The following is a 27,489-nucleotide window of genomic DNA, read 5'->3' on the forward strand; positions in this document are numbered from 1 at the left end:
ATAGAAATCAGCACTCTCATCTTCTCAAATGAGGTTTTCTCCAACGCTAATAACTGCTGTGTTGCTCTTAATTTCTCCCTGCAGCCAAAGTGGCTGCAGACAGTCATGTGGAGGATGGAGGATTGATTTGGTGTATTGTATTGCACGGGGGAAATGAAGAACCAGTCTTCCTGTAGTTTCTCTTCATCTGCCCTCTCTTTCCTCTCATTAGCACGCCACAGCAGCTAGCCAGTCATTTGGTGACAGGGAAATGATACAGTGCTGGCAGTGTTTGGGAGGAAATGGCAGGGTACGGGGGCCCGGCGCAGCGGGGGTCGTGCCACAGATAGTCATGTTAAAGGCCAAGCAGGACACCTGGTTAAAGTCAGCAAGGGCATCTGGGTCACACCTCCGCTTCACAGAAAGACATTGTGTACTGATGGGTTTGTCTTCCCAAAAATGTAACAAAGATCCCACGGTTTTAGTATTTATAAATCACTGGTTATGTGAAGAAGCAGGTTCTCACTAAGTGAAATACTGTGCAGTGACAGTACAGTTCTCCAGCTAATATAGTTTAATATACAGGAACATGTAAGACCTAGCTTACTGTAGTTACCTGCATGAAAAATACAACCAAAATCAGTGTACAATTTCATAATAATGTGTTTATACTTAAAAACTATTTTAGATTGTCAGGGTCTGATTAATCCACTAGGGGGGGCCCGTAGCAAAAATGAGCTGTGGGCCTCTGTTTGACCAACTACCCCATTTTTACCGCTCTCTATGCATTGTGTATGTGTTAGTAATTTGTTTATGGTAACTTGATTAAGCACATGTACTGTTTAGCTGTAAATGAGAAAGTTTGTGACCCGGCAGCCATGTTGTGATCAGTTGAGGAAATACCAAGCACCGCCCATCAGCCAGAGCACACTTCCTCATTTTACAGCTAAACAGTACACTACAAGATGTTTCTGAAAACATTTTAGGTAAGAAATAGGCAATACAGCAACAGAATATTGATTCGTATTTGATCGGCACTGCCTAATTTGACAGTTAGATCGGAGTTTGCGAGTGATTGACAGCTGCTGCCTCTGTTGAATGAACAGCCAATAGGAACGCTCTCTCTCTGAAATGACTTGTGATTGGCCAAAGTCTCCCGTCAGGGGCTAGATTTTCTAAAGCCTGAAAACAGAGCCATGAGGAGGTGCATAAGTCTAGTTTTCTCTCAGAACACTTGAATTACAATATGCTGAAAGGTTATTGTGGATTTTTTGCCCAATGATGCCAAAACATATTCTACCTACTGCAGGTTTAAGTTCCCATATTTATGCACATATTGAGCATATTAAACTGTCTCACTTTTCTGCATTCAATGGCCCCTTCTTTTTCAGTTGTGTCATTACTGAATCAGTTGTTTGTGGTTTCCTGGATGCACTTTTTTATCATGACCTCACTATGAGTCATGTCTGTTCGATCCTTTAACTGTTACAAACCACACATGGACGGTAAAATCAGTCTCCTAAACTACTACAGTCTGTACTGCTATAATTTTAATATTTGCTATACTGTTTGGTGTATGAGTTAGAAAGTACCATTTGCCTTTGTATGTCACCAACTTATACATGTAAATATAATTTTTTTACAATAACCGAACTCATAATGATGAAAAATATTTTTATTGCATGCACAGCTGACATCGGTGGTCAATCCATGGTTTGCCATATCATGCAGACCAGCCAAACGGTGCGTACAAAAGACATGAAATCAAACTGAACTAATATCTGTAGAACAAATAAATAATTTTGAAATAAATAAATATCCGAATCCAGAATTTCAACATATATATACAGTATAAATAGAATCAACCGTACAGTGTTGATGCTACAAATGAAATCCAAAATAAGATACTGTAGATACTGCTGAATCATGTTTCTCCCCATGTTCATTGTGGGCTTTAAAACCCAAAATATACAAATACAATTTCAGGAATATAATGCTAAATTCCATCGACAATACTTCACAACGCCTACTTAAAATGGCTGAACCTCAGTGCGAACGTGAGAGTTTTCAGTTGACCAATCTAGAGAATAAATACTGTACAGTATCTTCTACAACTACACACTATACAGTTGTATACAGTAGTGTTAATACTCACTGTATATAAGCAGATGGCTTCTATTCTTCTTTCTATTTATCTACTTGTTTTATCCAGAAGGTGCTGTTGTACTTGTTTTTGCTATTGCTCTTTACTTATAGGGACAGTTCACCCCAAAACACAATGAAACTTATTTTTCATCTACAATATCTATCTATCTATTGATAAATTAAGAGATACACTGTTGCTCTGTAGTATTAGATTTAACTAGGAACCAGAAAACGGGTTATTATGGGTTGGTGTGTCTTTGTTTTTGGAAAGACATGTCGTTGCTGAGTTTTTCTAATGCCAATCTCACAGCTAAAGCCGATATCTCCAAACCTCAACAAATCAAACACTATCTGCGTGGCACTGTATTGTGTTTCAACCTGAACTTTAAAGACCTTATACAGATGTATCAGTACGGGTCTGCTGCTTCGTTTAACTGATTGTCCACAGCTCAACTAGATGGAGATCCTTTTAAATCTTTTAAAAAGATGAGCATTACTTTGAATGGCCGTTTTTATGGTATTTGGCACTAACATACGTGATCATAGCTCACAGACGGGACACACAACTTTTCCCACACACCACAGAAATACAGTATACTGTGTATTCTTATCTAACGTCCTGCTCTAATACCATCTGAATTGCCTCATCTAATACATTCTATGGTTAAACAATAGAAAACTGTACGGTAAGAGAACTCTGCAATGTAAAAATAGATAATGAAAATAATATATGAAAATGTTAAATATTTAACAATCATTTTCACTCTTTCTGTCATCTTGATTCAGCTTGTTGTGCATACACTGTATTGGTGACTTTCATCTGGCAAAGAGAACATCTGGATCGTGTGTACAATATATAGGACTGAAATACTCTTTGGTTAACTCTGATGAAACAACCCCACTGCTGCCAGATCTTTAAACACTGAAAATACAAAAAAGAAGTGAAGTATCACGAGTTAATCTGCATCTCAATCACTGTATGTGATGTGATTCATGTGGTTGAAAGCTCTTGAAAGGCTAGTAAGTGGACTTTTTTTGTCAAACATACTGTTGTGAATGAACTTCCATGCTCAATACATTGTTTGCACATTCATTTTCTGTAGCTTTTTATTAGATGGGAAGCACTTCACCTGCAAACAAACTCTTATTGCAGGCTGCTGATTCTCCACAAGGGAGAGCTGTTGGCTCGTTGTTAGAACAGCTCTGCACCTAACAACCTCTGCCATCTGTAAGAAAGTAATAGTAGCAGCAGCAGGTTTGGACCCGCGGATCTAGACATCTATATTGTTCCTTGCCACCAGACAGCAGCTGGGCCTGCTTTCAGGTGTTTTGTATCAGTGACACTATTGTGGATCTATGCAAACATGTATGCATTTAAAGTCTTTTTTTCTGCTTATTCCTGTCTCTGGTGAGAGTTTCCTGATTGAGCGGCTCCCTCCTGTGGTCGGCCAGGATCATGCAGCGTCCTCTGATTGCTGAGTGAGTCCTGAGAGATAGATATGAGACAGCGATAGATTGTTCCTTGGCAATCCGACAGTCTGGCTGACACAGTGGGAAGTGCAGTGAGAGCTGCTTTCTCTAAGCACGAGGCTCCAGCCGTTGTGACAGTTCAAACAGAGTCTGCTGATTGTCGATGATATGCAAGTAATCAATGTAGGCTCGCACTTCTGAGCTGCTCTTCTGGACGATGCCATTACCTGGAGGGAAAGAAAATGTTTTACCTCCTAGTTAAGGTAGCAACATCCAGGACAACTACTGTATCTATGCTATGCACAAAGGTACACATACTAAATGATTAAGTTGTACATTTTCAACATATGTTATTTATGGCCTGGTAAAAATATATATATAGTATGCTGTAAAAAGGTAATTAAAACCAATTTTCGTTCCATTTTTGACATGCAGGGATGTTGTGGAGGATAAACCAGCTACAATTATGTTTATATCAAAAAGTGAAATGATTGTGGACATCATGGTAGGGAGCATTAACCTCATTTGAATTATAAGGAGACTGTGTTTCAAAATTAAAGGTACAGTGTGTAGGATTTGGCGGCATTTGGTGGTGTGGTTGCAGATTGCAACCAACTGAGTATCCCTCCGCTCATTCCTCCCGTTCCAAGACTATGATAACGTGAGCCGCTGAGTGCAAAACCGTGGTAACGCCATTCGCCTCGCTCAGACGCCGTCCTTACCATAATAACACTAACTTCATTATATTCTATATTTCTGCTACTATATCGCCGAAATGTTACACACTGTTCCTTTAACAATTTGTCCACAGATTTGGTTAATTGCCTTGCAAAGACTGAATGTGCAGCACTGATTATGAGTAGAGTTACATAGTAAATGTCAAAATATTGATTTATCTAACACCATAAAATGAAGAATCAGTGATCTGAATACTGACCCATGTGATCTTTCTGACACTGCCGGATGAGACGCACTGTGTCTGCTATCATGTGCTGGAAATAAAGATGGACACAGGCTCCATTAAACATTACAAATTCAGCACTATGGTATGTTTTCAGTGCAGAAGCATAAAGGGTTCATGAACTCACCAGCTTTTCAAAATTGACCAGGTTATCATGAAATGTCTTGTTGCCTTCGTGAATGAACGTCAGGTCTAAAACAGATAGACATTTTGTTAGTTTTCACCAACAGGCGTTTGAGGTAAAAATGACTGTTGGTTTTCTACGTATCAAATCTGCATGATGGAAACATTTCACCGTGCTCTCCTGCCATAGTTAGACTAGGTGTGAGGTACTGAAGTGACAGAATAATGAGCGCACCTTTCAGTAGCAGAGGAGGGAAGGGGATCTTTGGCGCCTTCATCTTCTTGAAGGAGTCCCTGTAGGCCTTGTGGTTCAGCGAGGGATCCTGTGAAGACATTTTCAAAAACGAATGAATGTTATCCTCTGGAGACTGTGTGTGCCTGTGCATGCATGCTTTGTTAGCTGAGTAATGGCAGCATAAGAGACTAATGATCATGTAAAAACACCTGATGTTTCGAAATGAAAAACATCTGTTTGTTTCACCAAGCACAGGTTTGTATTCCCTGTTGCAGTGGATTAATGTCCTTGTTTTTTTTCATTTCAAAACATATATACAGTGTATTAAATGCACTGAGTGCCATGAATAACACTTACTGTAATTGTCTCCAGCTCTGAAAACAGCTTTTTGAATTTCCCAGGAATTTTCTGCAGAGACAATAACAGGATTTTGTTGAGATGCTGTGTACTTCTATATAAAAGGTTGCACGGATGAAAGAATAAGAGCACATCCTTACCTCCCATGTCTGACTGAGGCGGCTAACCGCTGCAGTGTTCAGGCCCATTATAATGGCAAAGAAACAGTTGAGGTTCCTCTGTGCTTTACAGCTATAAAAGATCAATGGAGCACACAGTTCAGTCTCTTGTAGGGGCGCAGCAGCATAAAAGCAGATGCAGTTTATTGATCTGCCACTGGAGGGGGCAGCAAACCCATGCAAGTTAAAACCTCTCACCCTTAAGATTTGGGGCTGAAATGCTGTAGTGTTGGCCCACAGTGTGAGAAGCCGGTGTGTATATGATCTACAATCAATGAATCTCTACTTTAAATGCAGAAAGATGTGAGTAAAGCTACTAACTGGGCAGCGATCTTGATGAACTTCTTGATGAGTTGGACCCTTTTGCAGAGTGTTGGGCACAGCAGTACCTCGGTCATCACCCACAGCTGGACTTCATTGCAGCGCTGCAGCAGCAGCTCCAACGCCACAGTGTGGCTGCTGCTGCTGTGGCGGCAGAAGGTGAAATAGACGAGTTCTTGCTGTAAAAGAACAACATACACATGAGTTGAGAAGAGCAGGACAAGCATTGCTAACGGCACGTCATGTCTGATGGCTTTTAAAACAGTTTAGACCCTTTTTTAAAAGGAACAGTGTGTAACATTTAGGGGGATCTATGAGCAGAAATGGAATATAATATTCATAACTATGTTTTCATTAGTGTATAATCACCTGAAACTAAGAATCATTGTGTTTTCGTTAGCTTAGAATGAGCCCTTCATATCTACATAGGGAGCAGGTCCTCTTCACGGAGTCTGCCATGTTGCTCCGCCATGTTTCTACGGACGAACCAAACATTGCTCTAGAGAGAGTCTTTCGCGTTTTTATATAAATTTATATTTACACACTTGTGAAACTGCGGTAACTTGAGTAGCAGAGTGCAAAACTGTGGTGCCGTCGGACTTCCATTGCTCCTAAAGTAATGTTATTATGGTATGGATGGCCTCTGAGCGAGGCCAACGGCGTGACCACAGTTTTGCACTCGGCAGCTCATGTTACCGCAGTCTTGGAAAGGGAGGAGTGAGTGGAGGGGTACTCAGTTGGTTGCAATCTGCAACCACACCACTAGATGCTGTCAAATCCTACACACTATACCTTTATAGGCAACAAATTACGCTTATATATTCATGTTGTGGGACAAACCTCATGTATTGAGTCAAAGATGGTCCAGTCAAAGTTGGTGAGGGCGACGGCCACGTCCCATGTGTTTAAACTGAGCATGCGAGCCGTCCTCTGTTGCAGCTCTGAGTTGTCTGTGAATGGGTTCTGAAGAGGGAAAACAAAATCAAACACATGACAACATCAGGGCCAGCTTTTCTTTGGATGTCATACCACCTGAAAGAGTGATATGAACACTCAAAGACATGTTTTGCAGAAGTTATTTCACATTAGCAGATTATTATTAATCGTACTGACAGTACTGGAGTTTTGAAGCTTCTAACGTAACCTCCACTTTGCTGCACGTTGTCTTATTCGCTGCTTCTGAGCTGATGTATGAATGTGTATGTATGAACTAACAGAGGACACAATTTTGACACTGCAGCACTTGCACAGTACATTTAAGTTGAAATGACACATTACAGTGATATTCTTTCTTACCAGGACTTCACCCAGGTCCTTCCTGCACACATGCAGCCTCCCCACCGGCCGTACAGAATCAGAGAAGACTCTGTCCTGAGGCTGCAGGAGGAGCCTCCCTGCAGGAAAGAAAAACACATATCACACATAACAGAATACCATTAAAAATCTGTCAGGCAGCGTGTAAAGCAGCTATCAGTAGCGACAGATAACACCCGCTGTGCCAGGCTCCACTGTGAGGTGGCCAGTCACTTCAGTCACTGATAACAGATCCTGACTTCATATTACTGGACTGTAAAGGCTTCTCACTTTTAACTGTTGTCACCAGGGAGATGTAGGTCAGCTCTGTTGATTACAATCTCACATTCATGTCTGGGCTCAATATATAACTCAATATAAGAAAAAGAACATCAAGTCTTAAATACTGTGAGAAATGAAAGTGCTATAAGATGAACTACTTTCAATTTCTACTAGTGTTATAGTTGACTCCAACAGGATAGAATATGACACTTCAGAATCACCTATTCTGATCTATTATGTACTGAATCGTACACAAACACCAGGAAATATGCGCTTGTTTATTCGTTTACATCAAATGTTACATCAAAGGTGCAAATTCTCAATTTCTGTTTTGATTAATAGATTGCAGTATTTATCATATACTGTAGCGCTGTAATGACTGTAGTGGTGGTTGGTGTGTGCAGTAGCTGGTTTATTAGAATGGTATTTTACCTCCAGTATAAGTGACAGCCACTAGCACCAGTTCCCCCAGTGGGACATCCATCCTCTCTGCCACTGCCTGCAGCAGCTCCTGGGCCACTATCCCGACATGGGCCCTCATACTTAGGAACGAGTCCATGGTAATATACACGTGACACAGCACTGTAACAGAGAGGAAATGTTGTTCCAGTAAGGTACAATGTAGAATTCAAAGTGCAGCTCCGCCCATGTTAACCTGAAATTTGTTGCTGGGTCCCCGTTGCCCTCACATCTCTACCCAAATCCCTCTTTGCCAAATCACCGTCACCAGCTTCATTATATAACGAGACAAACCAGTAGTCAGAGGCTGAAGTAATGAATAATAAATGGCATCAGGTTTTCTAAATTTAAACTAGATGATGACATAAGGTCACAATACTAGCTAATAATGCAGGAATCGCCTTGAAGATAATTGTATTTTATTGGTGCAAATTTCCCAGGACATTTTCAAATAATCAAATTACCAAAATGTCAGTGACCCTGGAGCTTCTGAGGCCCCTGGCGGCCTTGGGGAGTTGCCCGTTTTGCTTTGAGAGCTGGTGTAAAATGTTTATGCAGGTTTTCTTTCCAGACTAAGGCAGGTTATTTAACCATTTAGCACACCTTCAGCCAGAAAGAAACCAATTAATGAAGTCACCTGCTGTTGTCTCTGAAACAACAGCACAAAGGAAAGGACATAACAGGGCTGCCCTCTTATTGATAAGGTGACCTTGAGCAAAGCAATCAACTGTAGAGAACTGTGTAGTGTTGGGATGGACCAAGCATTCTCAATAGATTTGTCTTGATGAAGGTAAAAGGTCAGTGGGGTCAATTTCTTCTGTGGATATCTCAAAACCTCAGCAGATGAAGTCAAGACTATTTGCATGGCTAGATAGCATGAGAGGTAACTGTTTGTTTTTAATTGTGTGAACCTGCCCTTTAAAGGTGCAGTGTGTAGGATTTGGCGACCAACTGAGTACCTCTCCGCTCACTCCTCCCTTTCCAAGACTGCGGTAACGTGAGTCGCCGAGTACAAAAACGTAACAACGGCGTTCGCCTTGCTCCATCCTTACCATAGTAACACTACTTTAGGAGCAACAGAAGCCTGACGGCGGCTGGCGGTACCACAGTGTTGCGCTCTGCGGCTCACGTTACCGCCGTTTCACAAGCGTGTCGTAGAACTACGGTGGCCTTCAGGTGACGTAAAAACATGAAAGGTTCTCGCTAGAGCCAGTGTTTGGTTTGCACATGGCGGACTCCTCGAAGAGGATCCGCTCCCTATGTAGACATGAAGGCCTCCTTCTAAGCTTACAAAAACACAATGATTTTTGATTCAGGTGATTATACACTAATGAAAATATGGTTATGAATATTATATTCCATGAAATGTTACAAACTGTTCCTTTAAAATAAACAAAAACTGATCCCAGTAAGACAAAATGAAGTCATGACTCAGGAATTTGCATTTCCAAGCCTTCTCATTCCTTTTCTGGAAAGATTCCCATTGTTCTACTGTTCAGACTAAACGTCTCTTGTCGACGGCTTTGGAAGCAACGTATGATGGGAGGAATGTGTGAAGAACGCCGTGTTTTACGACTTACCTTCCTTGGTCTCCCTCTGTGTGCCTCTGGACTGGAGCCCGTTCTCTTTCAGGCTCAATTGGTGGAAAAGTGCTTTGCTCTAAAAGAAAAGGAAATGCGTGGATTTTGACACAATCATATTGCCTGGGAACACGGTGGGCATTTTCGCTAGAACTACAGAACAATGTCTTTAGCAGGAAATGTGAGGACAATAGCTCCAACACCCAATCTAGTATGTCCAAGTGGGCAGCTTTTGTTTAATACAAGTCCTTTTGTCTTGTTAGTGGCGTAAAGAGAGCAAACTCAAGTTTTCACTCACCTTTCTTTGAGGGGAATATTCATCCACCGTACTGGAAAAAGAAGAAGAAATAAATCAGTAAATTTGTTCTAAATAAACTGATCAACTATGTCAAGCACAAAAACAACTTCACCAGTCTATATAATTAAGGTAAAGTGACTTTACATATATATTCTGCTGCAGCATTCAGTCCATTATTTAAGATAAGTGCCTAGGCGAGATTAGAGTGCTTTGTAGATTTTAGACCTTCCAATGTGATCCCTTCATTTAATCACCCTATTCTCATCAGTTTGGCCCGGCTAGCATGATGGATGGCACCGTGTCCCTTATCATCCCTCAGCTTTTCCTGGGCTCTGCATCACAATAGGCATGTTGGCACAAAGCCTGCCCTGAGGGATCCCCTCTCCCTGGCCAGCAGCAGTCCTGCACTAATGAAAAACCTGATTCCCACTGTATTGTCAAAACAGAGCTTGTGATCTGATTCCCTCTCTTGCTCCTCGAAAAAAGTGAGGCAAAGAGCTCTGTGAATTATAACACCACATGACGAGAGAGAGCAAGAGAGCAAGCTTTTCTTTTGCACGAAGGCCAGATGGAAATTGACGGGAGCAAAGAGGACTAAACGAGTCTTCTTTCTGTAAAAAATGACACCTTTTAGCTTTGCACTCGGCAGCAGATTGCCACAAAGCAGTCAACCTTGTCGTCCCCCGGGGGTGAGCTTGATTGTGAAAAGCTCATAAATAGTAGAGTATGTCATTTAGTAACACCCTCACCAAGTCCACGGCTGCTTTAAAGGAGTGGGTGGATATAAACATGAATAAAGCAGGCCCAGATAATGACAACAGAGGCAGGTTGAATTATCTGCACTGGTTTGTAATGGGCGGCAGGTTGGAGAATCCCCCGGGAGGAGGGATGGAGGCTGTGGTTGAGGGAGGGGAGGAGGTGGGCATGGGTGTGGCAGTGTGTCTGGTGACTGGGGGGGATGTTTACGCTGTCACGTCAAAGTGCAATGTGATGCTTATTTTTATTAAACCAAGAAATTGAAGTTATGAAGCAGTTCCACTTTAACAACCACAAAACAGACTCAATAATCAAGACTGATGTCGATCAAGAAATCTGTTTGATATGTGAAAGCTGTATATATTTTTAATGGATAGTACATCAATTATGCACGCATACAATACTTAATGTACAAGAATCACTTGTCTATACATAAGTAGTTTTAAAAGCTGTGTCCAATGTTGTGGTCAAACTTGTATATGTGCATCATTGTGACTGTCTATGTGCTGTATGAGTGCATGTATGCAACATACATCATTAAAAATAAGTCTCTTGGGGCCATGCTCTAAAAGAGGAAGTCGTCCATTTTCAATTTTACGTGATTTGTTTCGTGTATTTTGGGCTATTTCCAGGCTCTGTACTTTAACGAACTCCTCCTACAGATTTAACCCGATCAACTTCAGATTTGGTAAGTACAATCTAAAGACCTTTGTGATGAAAATGGTGTTCAAATCTTGAGGTTTTTTGAAACGACGTTGAAGTGGCGTTGCGAAGAATTTACATGATTCGCCATTGAAAGTCAAACTGTTGTAACTCGACTGTACTTGGTCCAATCTAGCCCCAAACTTGACCTACTTCATAGCAGTTCAGGCCTGAGGACATCTACATGTCAATATTGACTCATAATCAATGAGGCAATATACAAGAAGGGCCAGAGCCGACTCCACTTCCTTAGGAGGCTCAGGTCCTTCGATGTATGCGGGACAATGCTGAGTGTGTTCTATCAGTCAGTGGTGGGAAGTGCCCTCTTCTTTGCTGTTGTATGCTGGGGCCACAGATGCCGGCAGAACAGACAAGCTATTAAAGAAGGCGGGGTCTGTCCTTGGAGCCAGTCTGGACCCAGTGGGTATGGTGGCTGAGAGGAGAGTGCTGGTTAAGCTGCTGGCTATTATGGACAACACCACTCACCCACTTCACCACACTTTGGCCAGACAGAGGAGCACATAAAGTACCTACATACCTACCTACCTACCTACCTTTGTGTTGAACCTACATTAATTCTGTGATTTTACATTTAAATATCCATTATAACAAACATCAGTCTTAAGAAGAAAAAAAGCGATTAATCACAGCAAAATTGAGCGATTAATTGGTAATTTTCTTTTAAATCGATCGCCATAGTTTTGATATAAGGTAACATGAGGCCAGGGATTGCTGTGGCACTAAAAACTGAGTCAGCGGCCCGTCATGACTGAATCAATCTAACTTTGGATGTTAACTTTAATGCGGAATGCGTCAAGTTATGGCTGCATTTGTTCAGTGCATTCCTACTGTATGTATTTTCTATTTAGATCATGGACTAACTTACATAATGACAAGTTAGAAGCCATATATGGATGTGCGATTATACTAGGTTGAAGTTGTGTCCAGTAAACAAGCAGTGTATCATTATGTCTTCTCATGGAAAGGGACAAACATTTCTGACAGCTTGTCATTACCGTAATCCTCAAAATTCCTGTATTTCCTCAATTTTCGAGATTCAACATAAAGAGATCCTTGACCTTCATATTTCCGTGCTTAACAACTCAGAACACTGCGATTCCTCTTCAGTCTCTGAATGCATTCATTGATGAGAGGCTAAATAAAGGCACCAAGCAGAGAAGCAGCTCTTTCTTTGCAGTCACAGACCAAATAGTGTCTCTGCTTCTTTTCAGACCTCCAATAGTCATTATACTTGCTGTTGTACACACCCAGACTTGATATTAATAAGTCAGTTTTTGCTTTTTATAGATCATTTAAGTCAGTATGTATTGAATTACTCTGTGTATAATGACTTATAATGACAAAGTAAGTTATCATATGGTCACTCACTGTCTGCGATGCAGCTGGTAGAGTTTCTGCAGCTCCCTCACATCCGTCTCCAGCGACGGGTGCTCATAGAGATCATCCAACACGTAACGATACAAAGTCTGGAAGGAAATATCAATTTTTATTTCTCCTCACACCCAGTTTCCACCCTTTCCCTAGCACATTATATTTCCTACCTTCATGAACAGCTTGACGTGCTCGTCATCCCTCAGGAAGTCCTTGCAGAGGGCCGTCCACTGTGACACCAGGTGCAGCACTTTTCGTTTCCTCTCCAGAGCCTCCTTCCTGTCCTCTTTCCCTCTGTGTCGCTTGGTGCAATAGGTGGGATTCGGTTAAGGCTTCAGCACAGACGGAGAGTGAGATCCATTTGTTGATATCAAATGCAGGTGGCACACAATGAAGCATGAATAAAGACAGTGTGTGTGTGATGTTGATTTAAGGACAGGCGGTGAGAGAGACCGTTGGATGGACACAGCCGAGTGAAATGAAGCAGCTTTGACTCAATAAAGCAGTCATGTTTTTGTATAGAACATCAATGTCTGTCTGTAGTGCTCACAAAAGAGAATATTATGTGTGAATCTTTGTAATAATGTTCAAGGATATTGTCCCAGCAGAGCTTGGCACAAATCACTGGTTGACATGAACACCGGGTACGTCAGCAGAAAATCATCCAGAAGCGTGTCTGCAAAGAGAAACACATTATTGACAATGGGCAAAAGACAATACATTTTCTAGTAAAGCAACTCTATAAATAGTTAAACTGCTACTAGTACTACATTATTTATAAAATATACAAGATAACTCGCTGAGGAGAGAAACTTAAAACACGTTTAAATTATGTGCAGACCATCGTATAACAGCCTCGTTAGGTTTATACTACTGTACGTTACAGCATGCCGGAGGGCAGGTATACCAGTGACCTTGACAACTGTATGATTAATGTTTGCTGAGCTGCACATGCAGTAGGCCTGTACTTTTAAATGAGATGGCAGCTCCGAGACTTGGCTTCAGTTTTTCCTTTGGTATTTTTCAACCTGGACCCATGTTTTTCATGTTTTTGTGTCTACCTGACTAATGGGGACAACAATTTCTGAAATTGGTCCAGTATTGAGGGAGAGCGCTGTAGACTGCAGCTGCTCACGGGCTGCAATATGGTGTTATTGGGGCAAGCTGGCACCATCATGTACGTCCACTAGAGTGCTTGTTTTTGCCATGACAGGCTCTAATTTTTATTATAAGCGTCTGACAACATTATGGAAAGAGTCTCGCTCAAGGAGAAGTCTCGTTCTGAAATCTCGCAAGGTGACGTGTTGCCGGAAGAAAATGGTGGAAACGCGAGTGCCAGCCGGGCCGAGTTTGTTGTGTTCAAATAAAGAAAGCGTAGTTTTTGTGTTATCTAAAAGATTTTCAATGTCATGGCTGAATATTTAGATGATTTCGACAATGTGGACGAGGTCTTTGAATTCAATGGCCGCCTGTATTTATTTGAGCCAGAGTATATTGAGTATATCCTTTCCATAATGTTGTCAGATACTTATAGTAACAATCTGAGCCTGTCAGTGGCAAAAGGAAACACTTTTAGTGAATGTAACATAACATTGATGCTGCTCACTTGCCCTAGCAGCTCCTTTCGCAGCTGCCAGTTGTCCCCATTAGTCACTTAGACACAAACACATGGGAAAATCGGGTCCAGGTTGAAAAATACTGAAGTTTACCTTTAATAATACCAGAACGAGAGTTCAATCTTTGCTGTCAAATATCAGCTAACAAGCACCAAGCAGAGATATTTCAGAGGCGAGCATAATGTGAGAGACCTTTCAATGGCACATCATTCTTCATGGTCAGTCTCAGATAATCACTTGTGCTGAAACCACTGAGGGTTCCTCTGTTTCATTTTGCTCCAACAAGTTCAAACAAGCCTTCACTGGCTTCTTTATCTTCAATCTCACACATTCAGCTTTGCAGGCTGTATCAGCAAAGATAAGCCAATAATGTGTCAGTTGACTCTCTCTGACCTCTGATGAAGTCTATGTTTTCATTGTGATTATCTTGCAAACAGAAAAAAAGCAATCTGATATTGCTTAGCCATCATCCTAATGTGTTTACAAGCAACTGCTGTATCCTTGTATGATTTCTTCCCAAGGTTACACGTGGGTAAGTGTTTCTGTAAATGGATTAAGTCAACGCTGGTCAAATAGATCAACAGCTCACTTTGATAAGTTCCCTGAACGTTAAATGCACTTACATGTGCAGTTCTTGGCTGAAACTAATGCTGATTTTCATTGTTGATTAATCTGATTATTTTCTCGATTAATCGATTAGTTGTTTGGTCTATAAAATATCAGAAAATTGTGAAAAATGACACTCAGTGTTTCCCAAAGCCCAAGATGACGTCCTCAAATGTCTTGTTTCGTCCACAACTCAAAGATATTCAGTTTATTGTCATAAATGAGTAAAGAAACCAGAAAATATTCACATTTAAGAAGCTGAAATAAGAGAATTTTGGCTTTTTTCTTAAAAAATTACTCAAAGCGATTATTCTATTATTTATAGTTGGTGATTAATTTATTAGTTGTTTTTTTATCAATGTAGCTCTTGCGCAGTCTAGAAAGTCCCTTTCTCCTAGAATATCTTATTAAAATGTAAATAATTAACCCCTGGACATTATAACAAGCTTCAAAAGTGCATTTCATAATTAACATAAAAGACACTAAAATAAATTTCTCAGGCGTAAAGAGAAAAAGAAGGGCAGTAACTCCAAGACATGATGCCCGGCCACAAGCGAAAAGCTTTACAAATCCTATTAGTGCCAACGTCCTCTCAACCCCTCTGTAAGTGTGCCTCGTACCCAGAATTGTAAAATCTCCCCTTTTAATTTCACACTGGCTTCCCAGGGCCTTTGTGTGCGTTCTGGTCCACAGGACTCCCTGACATCATTATGTTAATCCGTGCAGAGCAGCTGTGGATGCATCACTCCCCGCTTATGAGAGGTTACACACTCGTACACATGTAGCTCCCATAAAGAATACAGTAACGCACCTTAACACAAAGCCAGAAAAACAACACTCGAAGGATCCCCCACCCACATACTGTACTCTACCTCCACAAACACACATTCATCATGCACTACTCACTCACACCGCTGTGTGTTTTCTCCAAGCTATCTCAACTGAAACAGTTTCTCATGAGTAACAGCTTACACACCATCCCCCCAGGCTTTACACTCTCACTTTTTGAAGTTGGAAAAACAGAATAAATATTTAATTTCACGACCTAAAGTCATATTCTCAAGTTTTTCTTGAGCACAAAAAAAGCAGGGAATGTCCTGCAGAGTAGATTTATTCCAAACAGTTTGGCTGAAGATGTGTTGACCCAAAAGCATTTATGCATGAATTGTGTTGTATACATAACAGTCTGTTGGACTGATTTATGACTCCTACACACATTCACACCATTTTCATTTAAAATGTTCAGTCATCATCAATAGTTGGCCTGGATCAGAGAAGCGAATGTAGGATGTAGAGGAATCTGAAATGTGTTATACGCTGCTGAATCCTGCTTTCTGGCACTCGAGCCGAAAATTAATTTTGTTTCCTTTTCAGAGGAAACGCAGAATGGATTCATTGATCTGGCTTGTCAATCTCCTGTGAAATCAATCAAACTGTCAATCCACCTGCCAATTCCTTTTGCATTTCAATAAGTGCTCGTAAAATTGATCGAGGCAGCCTTTGAAATATGCATGTTAATGTGTCACTTATTGGCTCAGTAAGCACTAGACGACATCTTCCTGGTGTAAAAGCCTTAAATTACTATAATAGTCTGCATTTAGACATTTTTAATTGTATATCCGCTCACTTAATGTGACGTTTTCTTCACTACAATACAAGCATCAACATTTCCGCACATGGTGCGTGAGTGAAAGAGCTGGTACATCCTCTCATTAAGGACACAAATGTTCCATTGGATGTTTTTCAGAGCTGGCAACATTGCAGAATTTGTGCAGAGCAAGAATCAATAGCTGCACTCAGAGATTGGGCAACACTGAACACTTGTGAATGCTACCCACAATGCTAGCCCACAGAAGGAAACACTGGCACATGAGAGCTCTACACTGTATATAGACCACTGCAGTGGTTACCGTTTGCTTTTGCCTGTGGTGCTTCCAGAAAAGTGCCGTCTCCTGCAGAAAAGCTCCTCTGCATTCTTAATGTTGTGTACTTGAGTGTAGATGGAAGCAAGTGCTACCGTGATGAGATGAAATCGGCTCTCTGATGTGCTGTACGGCATGTAAGTCATAAACACAACATCAATAACCTGATGTGACCATCAGTCATGCTGTCTCTCTGAGCCATCCTTGAGAGGAACACCAAAACACGGGCAGCTTGGTGGATGTCTAATCTCTTTTTGATGAAATCAAGGATCTCATGCTTCTGCTGAGCTGAACCTCCAAGGGCACACTAGCAGTAGCACTAGAGCATACTGAGCTTCAGTATTCACACAGAGAGAACCAAGGCCAGCAGGAGTCACACTATTAAACATCACTGAGTGCAGATCAATTGCTGTTCAGGACTCAGTTCGTTCCTTCTCCTCCTCCTCAGGTCTCTGGCTCTTTGACCCTGGGATATGGCTCAGCAGCACCCTGCTCTGGTCCACAGCTCCCTATGGAGGCTTCACTTCTTCAATACACTCATTGCAAGGTGAGCTAATGGTGAATGATTCATCAACAACACACTGCCTGTATAGGATATTAGCTAAAAGGTTAGGGTTTGGAAGGAATAGAGGGATGTCTTAGCTCCATGTTTCACTTTACGGCAATATTAAACACTCAATTATAGCAATAAAATATGTGACTCAACATAAAACTCTCCTGTGCATGTAAAATGCACCATCTTCCAGCTGCAGGCACATCTCCCGAGAGGACATTTAGATCAATTTCATTCATTTCCTCATCAGAATGAGTAATGATCTCTGGTATGGGGTTAGCCTGTCTCCATCCCAGTGAGAGATCATCTCCAAGGAAAATAAATCTACATTTCCTTTTTCTTCCCTCCTTGTTTCCCATTTTCTCCGCTACACTGTGTTCGTCCTTCCTCTCTATTATTCTTGCTCTGCTTGTCTGACTGCTGTTACCGCTCTCAGTCATCATCTCCTCCTCGAACCAGCTTTCCAGATCAATCAGCGGAGTCTCCTCTGCCTTGGCAACAGTGTCACATTATCATGTACCTGCTGCTGGGATGAGAGGAAATGTGCTCATTTGTCGCCGCTGTGAGGCTGCACCGCATGCCACGCAGTCCGATACGGCATAACTCAAAAGATATGAGCAACGTTTATCTCTGTCAAAGGCTCTTAAACGGGCTGAAACTTAGAGCCATGCTGGGAATGATAGCACATGATTAACCCAGTAAAATTGCCCAGAGGGGGCTGCTGTCCCAGCTCCTCTGTTACAGAGAGAGAGGGATGGGGAGGGGAGAGAGTGAAAGTAAAGGGAGGCTTTCTATACCTTTCACAAACACACAGACATATCAGTGGACCTGCATAAGCCATCTTAACAATGCTATAGTCATAAAGTTGTCTAGGTACCTCCCTATTTTTCATTTTTGCTCTCTGAAATACAAAAAAAATGCTTATTCACACACTGACAAAACACAGTGAGGACAAGGATGAGAAGGTGTTTCAGGACTTTAAAGCATGCATGCTGACCTGACTCTTTGCCCTGTGTCGTCCCCTGGTCGTCATCCAGTGTCAGGTCATTCAGCAAGTGCTCCAGGATCTTCTCCGGGGTCCCTGATACCACCATGTACCTGTCAGACACAACAGAGTCAGTGGACGAGTCCTCCTCGATAGAGGACAGAGAGCGGCTGCTGCTCCATTCCTCCTCTCCCTCCGTCCCCTCGTCGTCTATGTAGCGAAAGTAGGGGACGTCAAAGGTGGGCATGGTCACCGGCTCTGCCCGACTGGTGCTGTCGCTGCTGCTCTCCTCGGAGCCCTCCTCATCGTCCTCGTCCTCCTCCTGCTCCACCAAGGCGGCATGCAGCAGCCTGCCCTCCTCCTGCCGCAGGTTCGGGGGCTGTGGCCGAGATCCCATCCTAGCAGAGTCCCTGTGCCCTCACGCCGGCAACGTTGCCGTGGTTACTGCTGCATGCCCCTTTTACCCATCCATCCATCCATCCACCTGCAGCTGCCACAGCCCGGAGTCCACTGCTGTCTATCCCAAAAGCACACTGAGGTATCCCGGTATGTTCACGGCTAGAAAAAGCTCCTGAATGGGAAGGCAGCCGGCAGAGCTCTGCCTCACAGTCCCATGCTGCTTACTTATATGTATTTAATGTAGTCATCTGTGTGCTGGGAGTTGTGATGTAAGCATGCCTGTGTGAGTGAGTGTGTGTGATCCAGAGAGACAGAAAGGGAGAATGATGACAGGGAGAGTGCTGAGGGAGAGAAACAGATAGTTGAGAGAGGGAGGGAGGGAATCTAGGAAGGAGGGGAGTGGAGAGGCTTACCTCCTGTTCCTCGCCTCCTCTCTCCCTCCTCCCCTCGCCGATGCAGAGAGGGCTGGCTGCTCTGACGATATTCTCTGGAGGACCAGCACATCGTGGCCCCTCTCCCTCAGACACACACGGACTGCCTCGTCACTCTGGGGCTGGCCACAGAAAGAAGGGGGGAGGGAGGGAGTGTGTTATTATCACCAAGGAGATTCCCCCTGTATTTTCTCCCTCTCGCACAAATCACCACTGATTTCCATCATAATACTCTGCCGAAGCCAGCACTGTAAATGAAAGAGAATTTCCATATATCATTATTCAGTCCTTATCGGTGGAGCCCATTCAGGGATTAACATAAAAGACTCGCTCAAATTTTAATTACCAATTCCTATGTAGAAAGCCTATTAAATTATGGGTGGTGTCTAGAGACAATCTGTTTTTCAGGCTTTTCGTAGGGTTAAACTCTGCACACCAACAAGGGTTTAGAGTTTAGTTTAGACTTCAACTCACATGGTAGTTCCTTGTTTTATGATCATCATGAGATGCTATGAATGATAAATCAATGTTGCTTTCTCTCTCCCACCCTCTGTTTCACTCCGTCTCTCTCAGTCACAGCGTCACCCAATCACCATGTTATCATTCAAAGCCTCAGTGAGAGACAGTAAAATCTCCTCTACCCCACTTACAGACCAAAATTATTTTGATGATTATGTCAAATCATTTTTCAACTAATCGGTTAATTGACTAATCTACTAGTCAGATGATAAAAATACACTACGGGTATCCATGTAGGTAGGGCTGGGCGATATGGCCAAAATCTTCTATCTCGATATAGGTAATTTCATATCGCGATAACGATATATATCACGATATAGCATATTTTCTGGTAAGTAAAAAATAAATAGTTTATAACCACCTGATAAAGCCTATTTTTGGATACTCCTGTGTGAGTTAAATACTTGGCAAATGAAAGTTATTGAGTATTTTCTCATTTAATTAAGAACTTTAGTGCAAAATGAATATAAACAGTTTCACGTGAAATTATAGAGAATAAACAAATAAATTAGGGCTGTCAATCGATTAAAATATTTGATTGATTTGAGACCGTGATTAATCGTGAATCGCATATTAATCACATATGTTCAAAATGTACCTCAAAAGGGAGATTTATCAAATACTCTTATCAACATGGGAGGGGGCAAATATGCTTGCTTCATGCAAACAATGACAAATAATGTCCAGAAACCCTCACAGGTACTGCATTTAGCATAAAAAATATGATCAAATCATAACATGGCAAACTGCAGCCCAACAGGCAACAACAGCTGTCAGTGTGTCAGTGTGCTGACTTGACTATGACTTGCCCCAAACTGCATGTGGTTATCATAAAGTGGGCATGTCTGTAAAGGGGAGACTCGTGGGTACCCATAGAACTCATTTTCATTCACATATCTAGAGGTCAGAGGTCAAGGGACCCCTTTGAAAATGGCCATACCAGTTTTTCCTCGCCAAAATTTAGCATAAGTTTGGAGCGTTATTTAGCCTCCCTTGCGATAAGCTAGTCTGACGTGGTTGGTACCAGTGGATTCCTTAGGTTTTCGAGTTTCATATGATGCCAATATCTAGCTTTAAAATTGAGCCTGCTACAACCTAAAAATCACAAGTTCACTAATGCGCTAAAGAAATTAGTGGCGTTAAATCAAATTTGTGTTAAAGCGTTATTATCAGCCCTAAAATAAATATTTCCAAATATACAGTACACCGTTGTTAATCGCATTGAACGGAGTGGTAATGTAAAGTGTGCTGTAAAAACAAAACCGCAACCTTCAAAGGATATTCCCATCACAATATGATTCCATTAAAAGACAATAAATTATCATCCAGCCCTTCATGTGGGCATGTGTTTAAAAATATGTCCCCATCATATTAGTTACAGCATATTAAAATACAATACTAAGCAAATATAATCAGGAATGAGAAGCACATTCACATACTTGGTGCGACGGGAAGCTGAAATTTAAAGCAGGAGATAACATATTTATTCATTTTTAGCTTAATGCACACTGTAGTTTGATGGATATGAGGCTGTGCATCACTGGTGAGCCTGGACATTCACAAATTTTTCAATCTAAATTTAACATTTTTAACCCTACATTTAAAAAAAGGCTTGTTGCATCATCTCTGAAGTATAAAGACGGCTGGTAGCTGCTTGACAATGGAGGGTCTGGATCACAGATATTGGTCTTAATGAGGAGTTCACTGTATGGTGCACGCATCCTGCATCAGCTAACCCCTTCACCCCCCACTCTCTCCAGCCATCAGTCAATGCAACACAAGCCTCTGTGCATGCAATTAGCCAGGCAGACAGACTGGAAGTGGTTGCAGTTTTCTGCCCTAATTGCCTTTTCCAGAGAAGCGTCCAGGACCCTTCAGCTAAGCATGACTTCCTGGCACATTAACACTTATCTGTGATCTGTGGACATACATACATAAACAGACGTACTGTAGATGCACAACACATGAATGTATTAACACAGCATGCAAACACGCACAACAAAGACACACAACTGTGTCCATCACTGGACGAGCCACATTTTTTGCATTACAGTAACATTAAACAGTCTGGCAGTCACATCTATAAACAGCAGAGGTGTTTTCAAAGCCTCAGAAAGGACCATTAATGGAAATGTTTGCCGGCAGTTCCTTCAGTGCAGTGATTCATGACGCTAAGCAAAGTTTGCATGTCTCTTCATAAGTGGCAACTTATGAATTTATTTATTCTTGATCTTAAAGCTGCAAATATGATTTAAAAAAAAGTTATTTTTATAAAACGGTCACTATATCCTGACAGTAGTGCATGAGATAGGTAATCTGAAAAAAAAATCATGTGCCTATGTGTCCTCAGGTGCTCCTAATGGCATCTACAAGATTTCACAGACCAGAGGAAAACAACAAATCAGAGTCGAGCTGGAGTTTTTCCGGTTCATGAGCTGGCTGTCAATCACTCGCGAACTCTGATCAAACGGTCAAAGGCAGCGCTGATCAAATATGAATCAATATTCTGTTAGTGTCATGGCTATTTCTCTCCTCAAACGTTTTCAGAAACATCTTGTAGTGTACTGTTTAGCTATAAAAAGAGACGGTTTGGGGATCAGGCAGCCATGTTGAGATCTGTTGAGGAAATATCAAGCACCGTCCACCAGCCGGAGCACAGCCAATAGGAACGCTCTCTCTGAAATGACCTGTGATTGGCCACAGTCTCCCGTCACAGGCCAGATTTTTTTAAAGCCTGAAAACAGAGCCATGAGGAGGTGTGGAAGTCTAGTTTTCTCTCAGAACACTTGAATTACAATATGCTGAAAGGTTACTATGGAATTTTTGCCCAATGATGCCAAAAACATTCTGCCTACTGCAGGTTTAATATAAACATGTATAGGTGTATAAAAATTGCTTTCATTTACTTGCGGGTGTGTCCTGTGTAATAACAGACTGTATTATCCTGTCACCTACAGTATGACGTAAAGTTAGGGATGTGATGAAAGGCAAAAATTCCCAGAAAGGGAAGGCTGCGCTGATTAGCTTCCTGGTTCTTGGGAAAGAAAAGACATTAGTGGTTCTATCTTTATCGAGATGTGACGTACGCTGTGTGCTCTTAGCTTTGTCAAAATACCCCATTTTTGGAAGCAAGTTGAATTCTTGACTATAATTAGCAGAGTGTCTCAGTGTTCTGTTTACGTTTCAAACAGCAAACAAGCCTTTCCTCACAATGAATTATTGATCCTGCCTCTGCTGCTGCAAGCCACTACTCAGTGTGCACTGGGCTTTGTGGTTACCAGTGTCCCACTAAAGAAAAACACAATCAGGCTTCTAGAGTGGATGCTCGTAATGAGACAGAGTGCCGGGGCCACACAGTTCCTACCCTATCCTGGAGGTGACCTCGACTCACAGCTACCACCTCCCAACATGGACACCGTCAGCAGAAGAGCAAACACTACTTATCAGGCCTCTGCACAAAGTCATGTCCCGCCAAAAGGTTCGCTGTCTCTTTCAGATGCATTCCGCTGGCTGGAGGGACACTTTGTGTCCCTCATGTCTCTGTGCTGCTGCAGCAGGTCTGGCACGCATGGTATTGAGCACTTAAAGGGACCTGGAGGATGTCAGTCCTGACAGGGTGCAGATTTGGACTAAATTCCTCTCAAGGTGGATCATACAGAATGGGAAGATGAGGAAGAATAAGACCAAAGATTCGCGCGTCACTGGTGTTTTCAAAGAACCCTTTGATGCAGATTCACTTCATTATCTCCAATAGTAATTAGCTGAAATTCCTGCGTTGAGCTTGCTTGGATAATATACTGTAAACAAGAGTATGTGCATGTGATGTAAAATATTTGCACATTGTTTTTCTTACGCTTCATGCATTGGTAGAGAACAGCAGCTCGTTCTAATCGGATGAACTGAGCAAAAGGAAAATAAAGTTGATGAAATAATGCTATTTAAAGTGTAAGAAAAGAATCAAACAACAGATGATCAGGCATAACTATTTGATACCCCTGAATAATTCAATACAGTGGTGATGTAATAGGACAAAAGAACAAGTGGTAACTGTCAAAACGGTGAAGTATTCGATTTGAAACCTAATGGGTTTTTACAGCAAAATAAATTATGAATAGTCAGATTTTTCTTTTGAAATTTAAGAAGATTGCATAACATCCATGATTTCCCTGCACCAGAATCTTTTATACATTTTTACAGACGTGCAGGCTACCTTATATTAAGCATCCCTGTTTCCACCAGCTGGGATTTAGCTGATTTCTAAGCTCTTTGATGTCTGGGTTTAGATATTTATATGAGTCACATGTTATACAGTACATGCATTGTAGCATCATTGGATTACTTTAAACCATTCTATAATCTAGAAACACCGGCAGATAATCTCACATAATCTTAATATTTCTACTTAATGTCAAGTATTGTCAGCTTATCTGGCCATTACCGCTGGGATTACATAAATGACACATACACACATGCCACTGGTATACTGTCTTTTTTTTTTTTTTAATTCACAATATGAGAAACTTGGAACAATGCATGTTATTAAAGGTAAAATATATTCACTAACATTTGATCATACGCAGACTGGCAGTGGCTTAGTGCGGACGAAAGGTCATTATATTGAATAACAACACTGATAGGGAGATCCAGCCTTGTGTTTGCAGAAAAGGTCAGAGACCCGATGGACTGGAATCCACCCTGAAACCATACAATGTCTTGGCATGGTGGTCTGGCCACTTGCGTCAACTTTTCCTGCCATTGTTGTTCGGTTCGGCGCACAGATACAGCTGGCAGGAAGGGAGAAACTGAGCCCACCGTGAGGTCAGCCAATCAGACGTCTGCTACACAGCCGACTGGCAGGTGATGTAATGTTTTAAAAAAAGTGCGTAGGCTGAACTGAACATACAGTACCTGTACTTAGGATTTCAAGGATGCTGCCATACTGATAAAGACGAACTGTTCTCTAAAAGTATATTAAGCTTCTGTAATGACATTGCGACTGTAAATAGACCTCGTGGATGGTAAATATAATGGATACAGTGCATTTATAACATACATTTTTACGCATATGATCTAGGGCTGTCAAAGTTAACGATATAATAATGAGTTAACGCAAAATCGTTTTAACACCATTCATTTCTTTAACACATTAACTCGATCGATCTTTTGGAGGTTGTAGCGGGTTTGATTTTAAGAGTGAAGATACTGGTATCATATGAATCTAGAAAACCTAAAGAATCCATTGGTACCAACCATGTCATACTAGCTTGTCGCGAAGGAGGTTAAACAATGATCCAAACCTGCGCTAAATTTTGGTGAGGAAAAACTGGCATGGTCATTTTCAAAGGGGTCCCTTGACCTCTGACCTCTAGATATGTGAATGTAAATGGGTTCTATGGGTACCCACGAGTCTCCCCTTTATAGACTTGCCCACTTTATGATAATCACATGCAGTTTTGGGGCAAGTCATAGTCAAGTCAGCACACTGACACACTGACAGCTGTTGTTGCCTGTTGGGCTTGACTTTGCCATGTTATGATTTGAGCATATTTTCTATATTACCTGTGAGGGTTTCTGGACAATATTTGTCATTGCTTTGTGTTGTTAATTGATTTACAATAATAAATATATACATACATTTGCATAAAGCAGCATATTTGCCCACTGCCATGTTGATAAGAGTATTAAATACTTGACAAATCTCCCTTTAAGGTACATTATGAACAGTTAAAAAGTGTGTGATTAATTTACCATTAATTGCGAATTAATCATGGACAGTCATGCGATGGAATATTTTAAATCGATTGACAGCCCTCATATGATCGCAAAGCACTCTGTTATGAAATCTCTTTTGCAGCAGTCTAGAGATTTTTTTATATATTTAATTGAAGAAATCTTTTCGTAGTCTGGACAGAATCTCAATGACAACATTCATCTTCCGAGAAAGCATAGACGCTATAGAATGTATGGAGGCCAATAAAAACAGACAACAAATTAAAAGTGGTTTGATGGATGGGACAGTACAGGGAGTGCGAGAAACGATGCTCACAGAACAGCAGCATAGAAATCACAGTATAGCCCAGAGTAAAATGTCTCTAACTGAATACTGAAGGGTGGAGCATGCTAATTGAGGGTTCATAATGACATTACTATCTGATAAGCAGCTTGACTGATGTGTTCACTGTGACATGACCAAAGACAGCTGTTCATGGAAATGCATGAAAGAGCATTTCACACTGTGATTCTACAGAAGCTGTTTAAAAAAATACATTACATATATATCATAAAAGTGAATGTTCTGACTGCAGCAGTGTTGTTGTTGTGTAACTCACCTCACTTGTCCTCTCTGAGCCCTTGTTGTGGTTCTGCAGGAATCGGCAGCCATCCTTGGCCAGTCTCTGGACCATCTCCAGTCTGGACAGGTCCTCCTTGTCATGCAGGATGTGGATGCTCCCCGGCTGCAGCGCAGGGGGCACGGAGAACATGTACCTCAGGCCACAGTCCCACGACATCGCCGGCTCACCAACTACTGACTGTCAACCAGGCAAAACAGCAGGACTCCTGCCTGTGAGCTCACACTAGTAAAAAGGTTTAAGAGGAGGTGAGCAGGTCAAAAATGAGTGTGTGTTTCTGTCCAGGTGAGTTACAGAGTCCTCTGTCAGCCTGCAGCCAAAGTAAATCCCAGTCCCCGTATGCCTTGGTCAGCTCTGCAGCGGAGAGGCAGAAAGACTTCACCAGTTGGACTCCAGGTATCTCTCTGTGGCTTTACTGAGACTAAGTGACAGATTCCCTCTCTCTGTCCTTTGCTTTGCTCCCTTGCTTTTCACCACTGGGGAGGGGAGAGAGTTATAGGAACACGGTGGGTTCAGGAAACATCTGGTGAGCCGGACAGCCCCAAAAAGGAAGTTTCGAAATCTCCCGAAAGCAGGAGAGAGTCTAGATTCAGGATTGGGCAGGGCACATTACACTGGAAGGTCAAACACTTGTTAGGGTGGAGACGACATATTAGTTGTGTGGAGGTTTAAGGTCATTCAGACACATGCATGAAAACGAAACTTAACTGTTCTGTTTTCAGTCTGAATAAATACAATACAGTGAATTAACCTACAAGCAGCTAAAACATACAAATGTCAATTTTGGTAACAGATATTGCAAATTGAGTATCTATGGCTTTTGGACTGTTGGTCAGAGAAAAATTTGAAATTGAATGTTTTGTCTTTAAATTGTAAAGACACCAACGTGTGCTGGGAAATTATGATAGGCATTTCTTTTTTCTTTCTTCTGTTGTTTTATAGACTTAACTGTTCAATAAATCGATTAATCATTTGGTATAGCCCAAGGCGATGATAATAAACTGCTTATTTTTTCGGAACCAACAATACAAAACCCAAATATTTTATGACATAAGACAAAGAAAAGCAGTAAAATGTCACATTGGAAAAGCTGCAACCAAAGAATCTTTTATGCTTTTACTTGAAAAACGATGAATCGATTATCAAAATAGTTGCTGAATTCTTTAGTTGATCGACTACCCAATTAATTTAAACATTGTTTCAGCATAATAACTATAAATATTGTAGCCCTAATACCAATTTTTTTTTTCTAAATAAGCTACAGTAAAGCCTTAGAAGTACCCTGTTGAGTTTTTGCTACTAGTGGTGCTGTACAGCAAAGCTTTGTTGCGCAGTCCGTGTTCTGTTGTAGCTTGTCTTCTACGAGCACAAAGTGTCTGTTTTTATTAAAAATCACCAACTTGTCAGACACTTGCTAATTAAATGAAGCTTGTCAGTTGCTTAACGTAGTTACAGAAGCACCAGCGGGATCCTACACGTATTGACCAAGGTAAAGCAAGGACATTAATCCTTCCTATGAACACTTTATCTATTAGCGTTATATCTTTTTCCCCTCTGTCAGCAGTGTGATGCTTCACTGGGTCCTTCCAAAGCCAGT

At 41.5% G+C, this 27,489-nt stretch overlaps 1 protein-coding gene across 2 annotated transcripts; it reads right to left on the reverse strand.

Annotated features, from left to right (window-relative positions):
* Window positions 1–1,639: 1,639 nt before the first annotated feature.
* Window positions 1,640–26,344, reverse strand: LOC119496608 (rap guanine nucleotide exchange factor 5-like). Of its 2 annotated transcripts, XM_037784024.1 has the most exons (18): window positions 25,872–26,344; window positions 19,006–19,145; window positions 18,206–18,306; window positions 13,109–13,187; window positions 12,682–12,826; window positions 12,509–12,606; window positions 9,662–9,692; window positions 9,364–9,442; window positions 7,757–7,906; window positions 7,046–7,143; window positions 6,590–6,712; window positions 5,750–5,928; window positions 5,411–5,501; window positions 5,271–5,321; window positions 4,914–5,001; window positions 4,683–4,747; window positions 4,532–4,586; window positions 1,640–3,821 (listed from the first exon to the last, which is right to left on the reverse strand). In XM_037784024.1, exons 1-18 carry the CDS (start codon window positions 26,049–26,051, stop codon window positions 3,703–3,705), a joined length of 1,872 nt encoding a protein of 623 aa, XP_037639952.1. In that variant the 5' UTR covers window positions 26,052–26,344; the 3' UTR covers window positions 1,640–3,702. The 2 variants fall into 2 exon arrangements, with proteins under 2 accessions (XP_037639952.1, XP_037639953.1); XM_037784025.1 differs by lacking the exons at window positions 19,006–19,145; window positions 25,872–26,344 and adding an exon at window positions 18,447–18,577.
* Window positions 26,345–27,489: the final 1,145 nt, after the last annotated feature.

Source organism: Sebastes umbrosus, chromosome 11, assembly GCF_015220745.1.
Source record: "Sebastes umbrosus isolate fSebUmb1 chromosome 11, fSebUmb1.pri, whole genome shotgun sequence".
NCBI lineage: Eukaryota > Metazoa > Chordata > Actinopteri > Perciformes > Sebastidae > Sebastes > Sebastes umbrosus.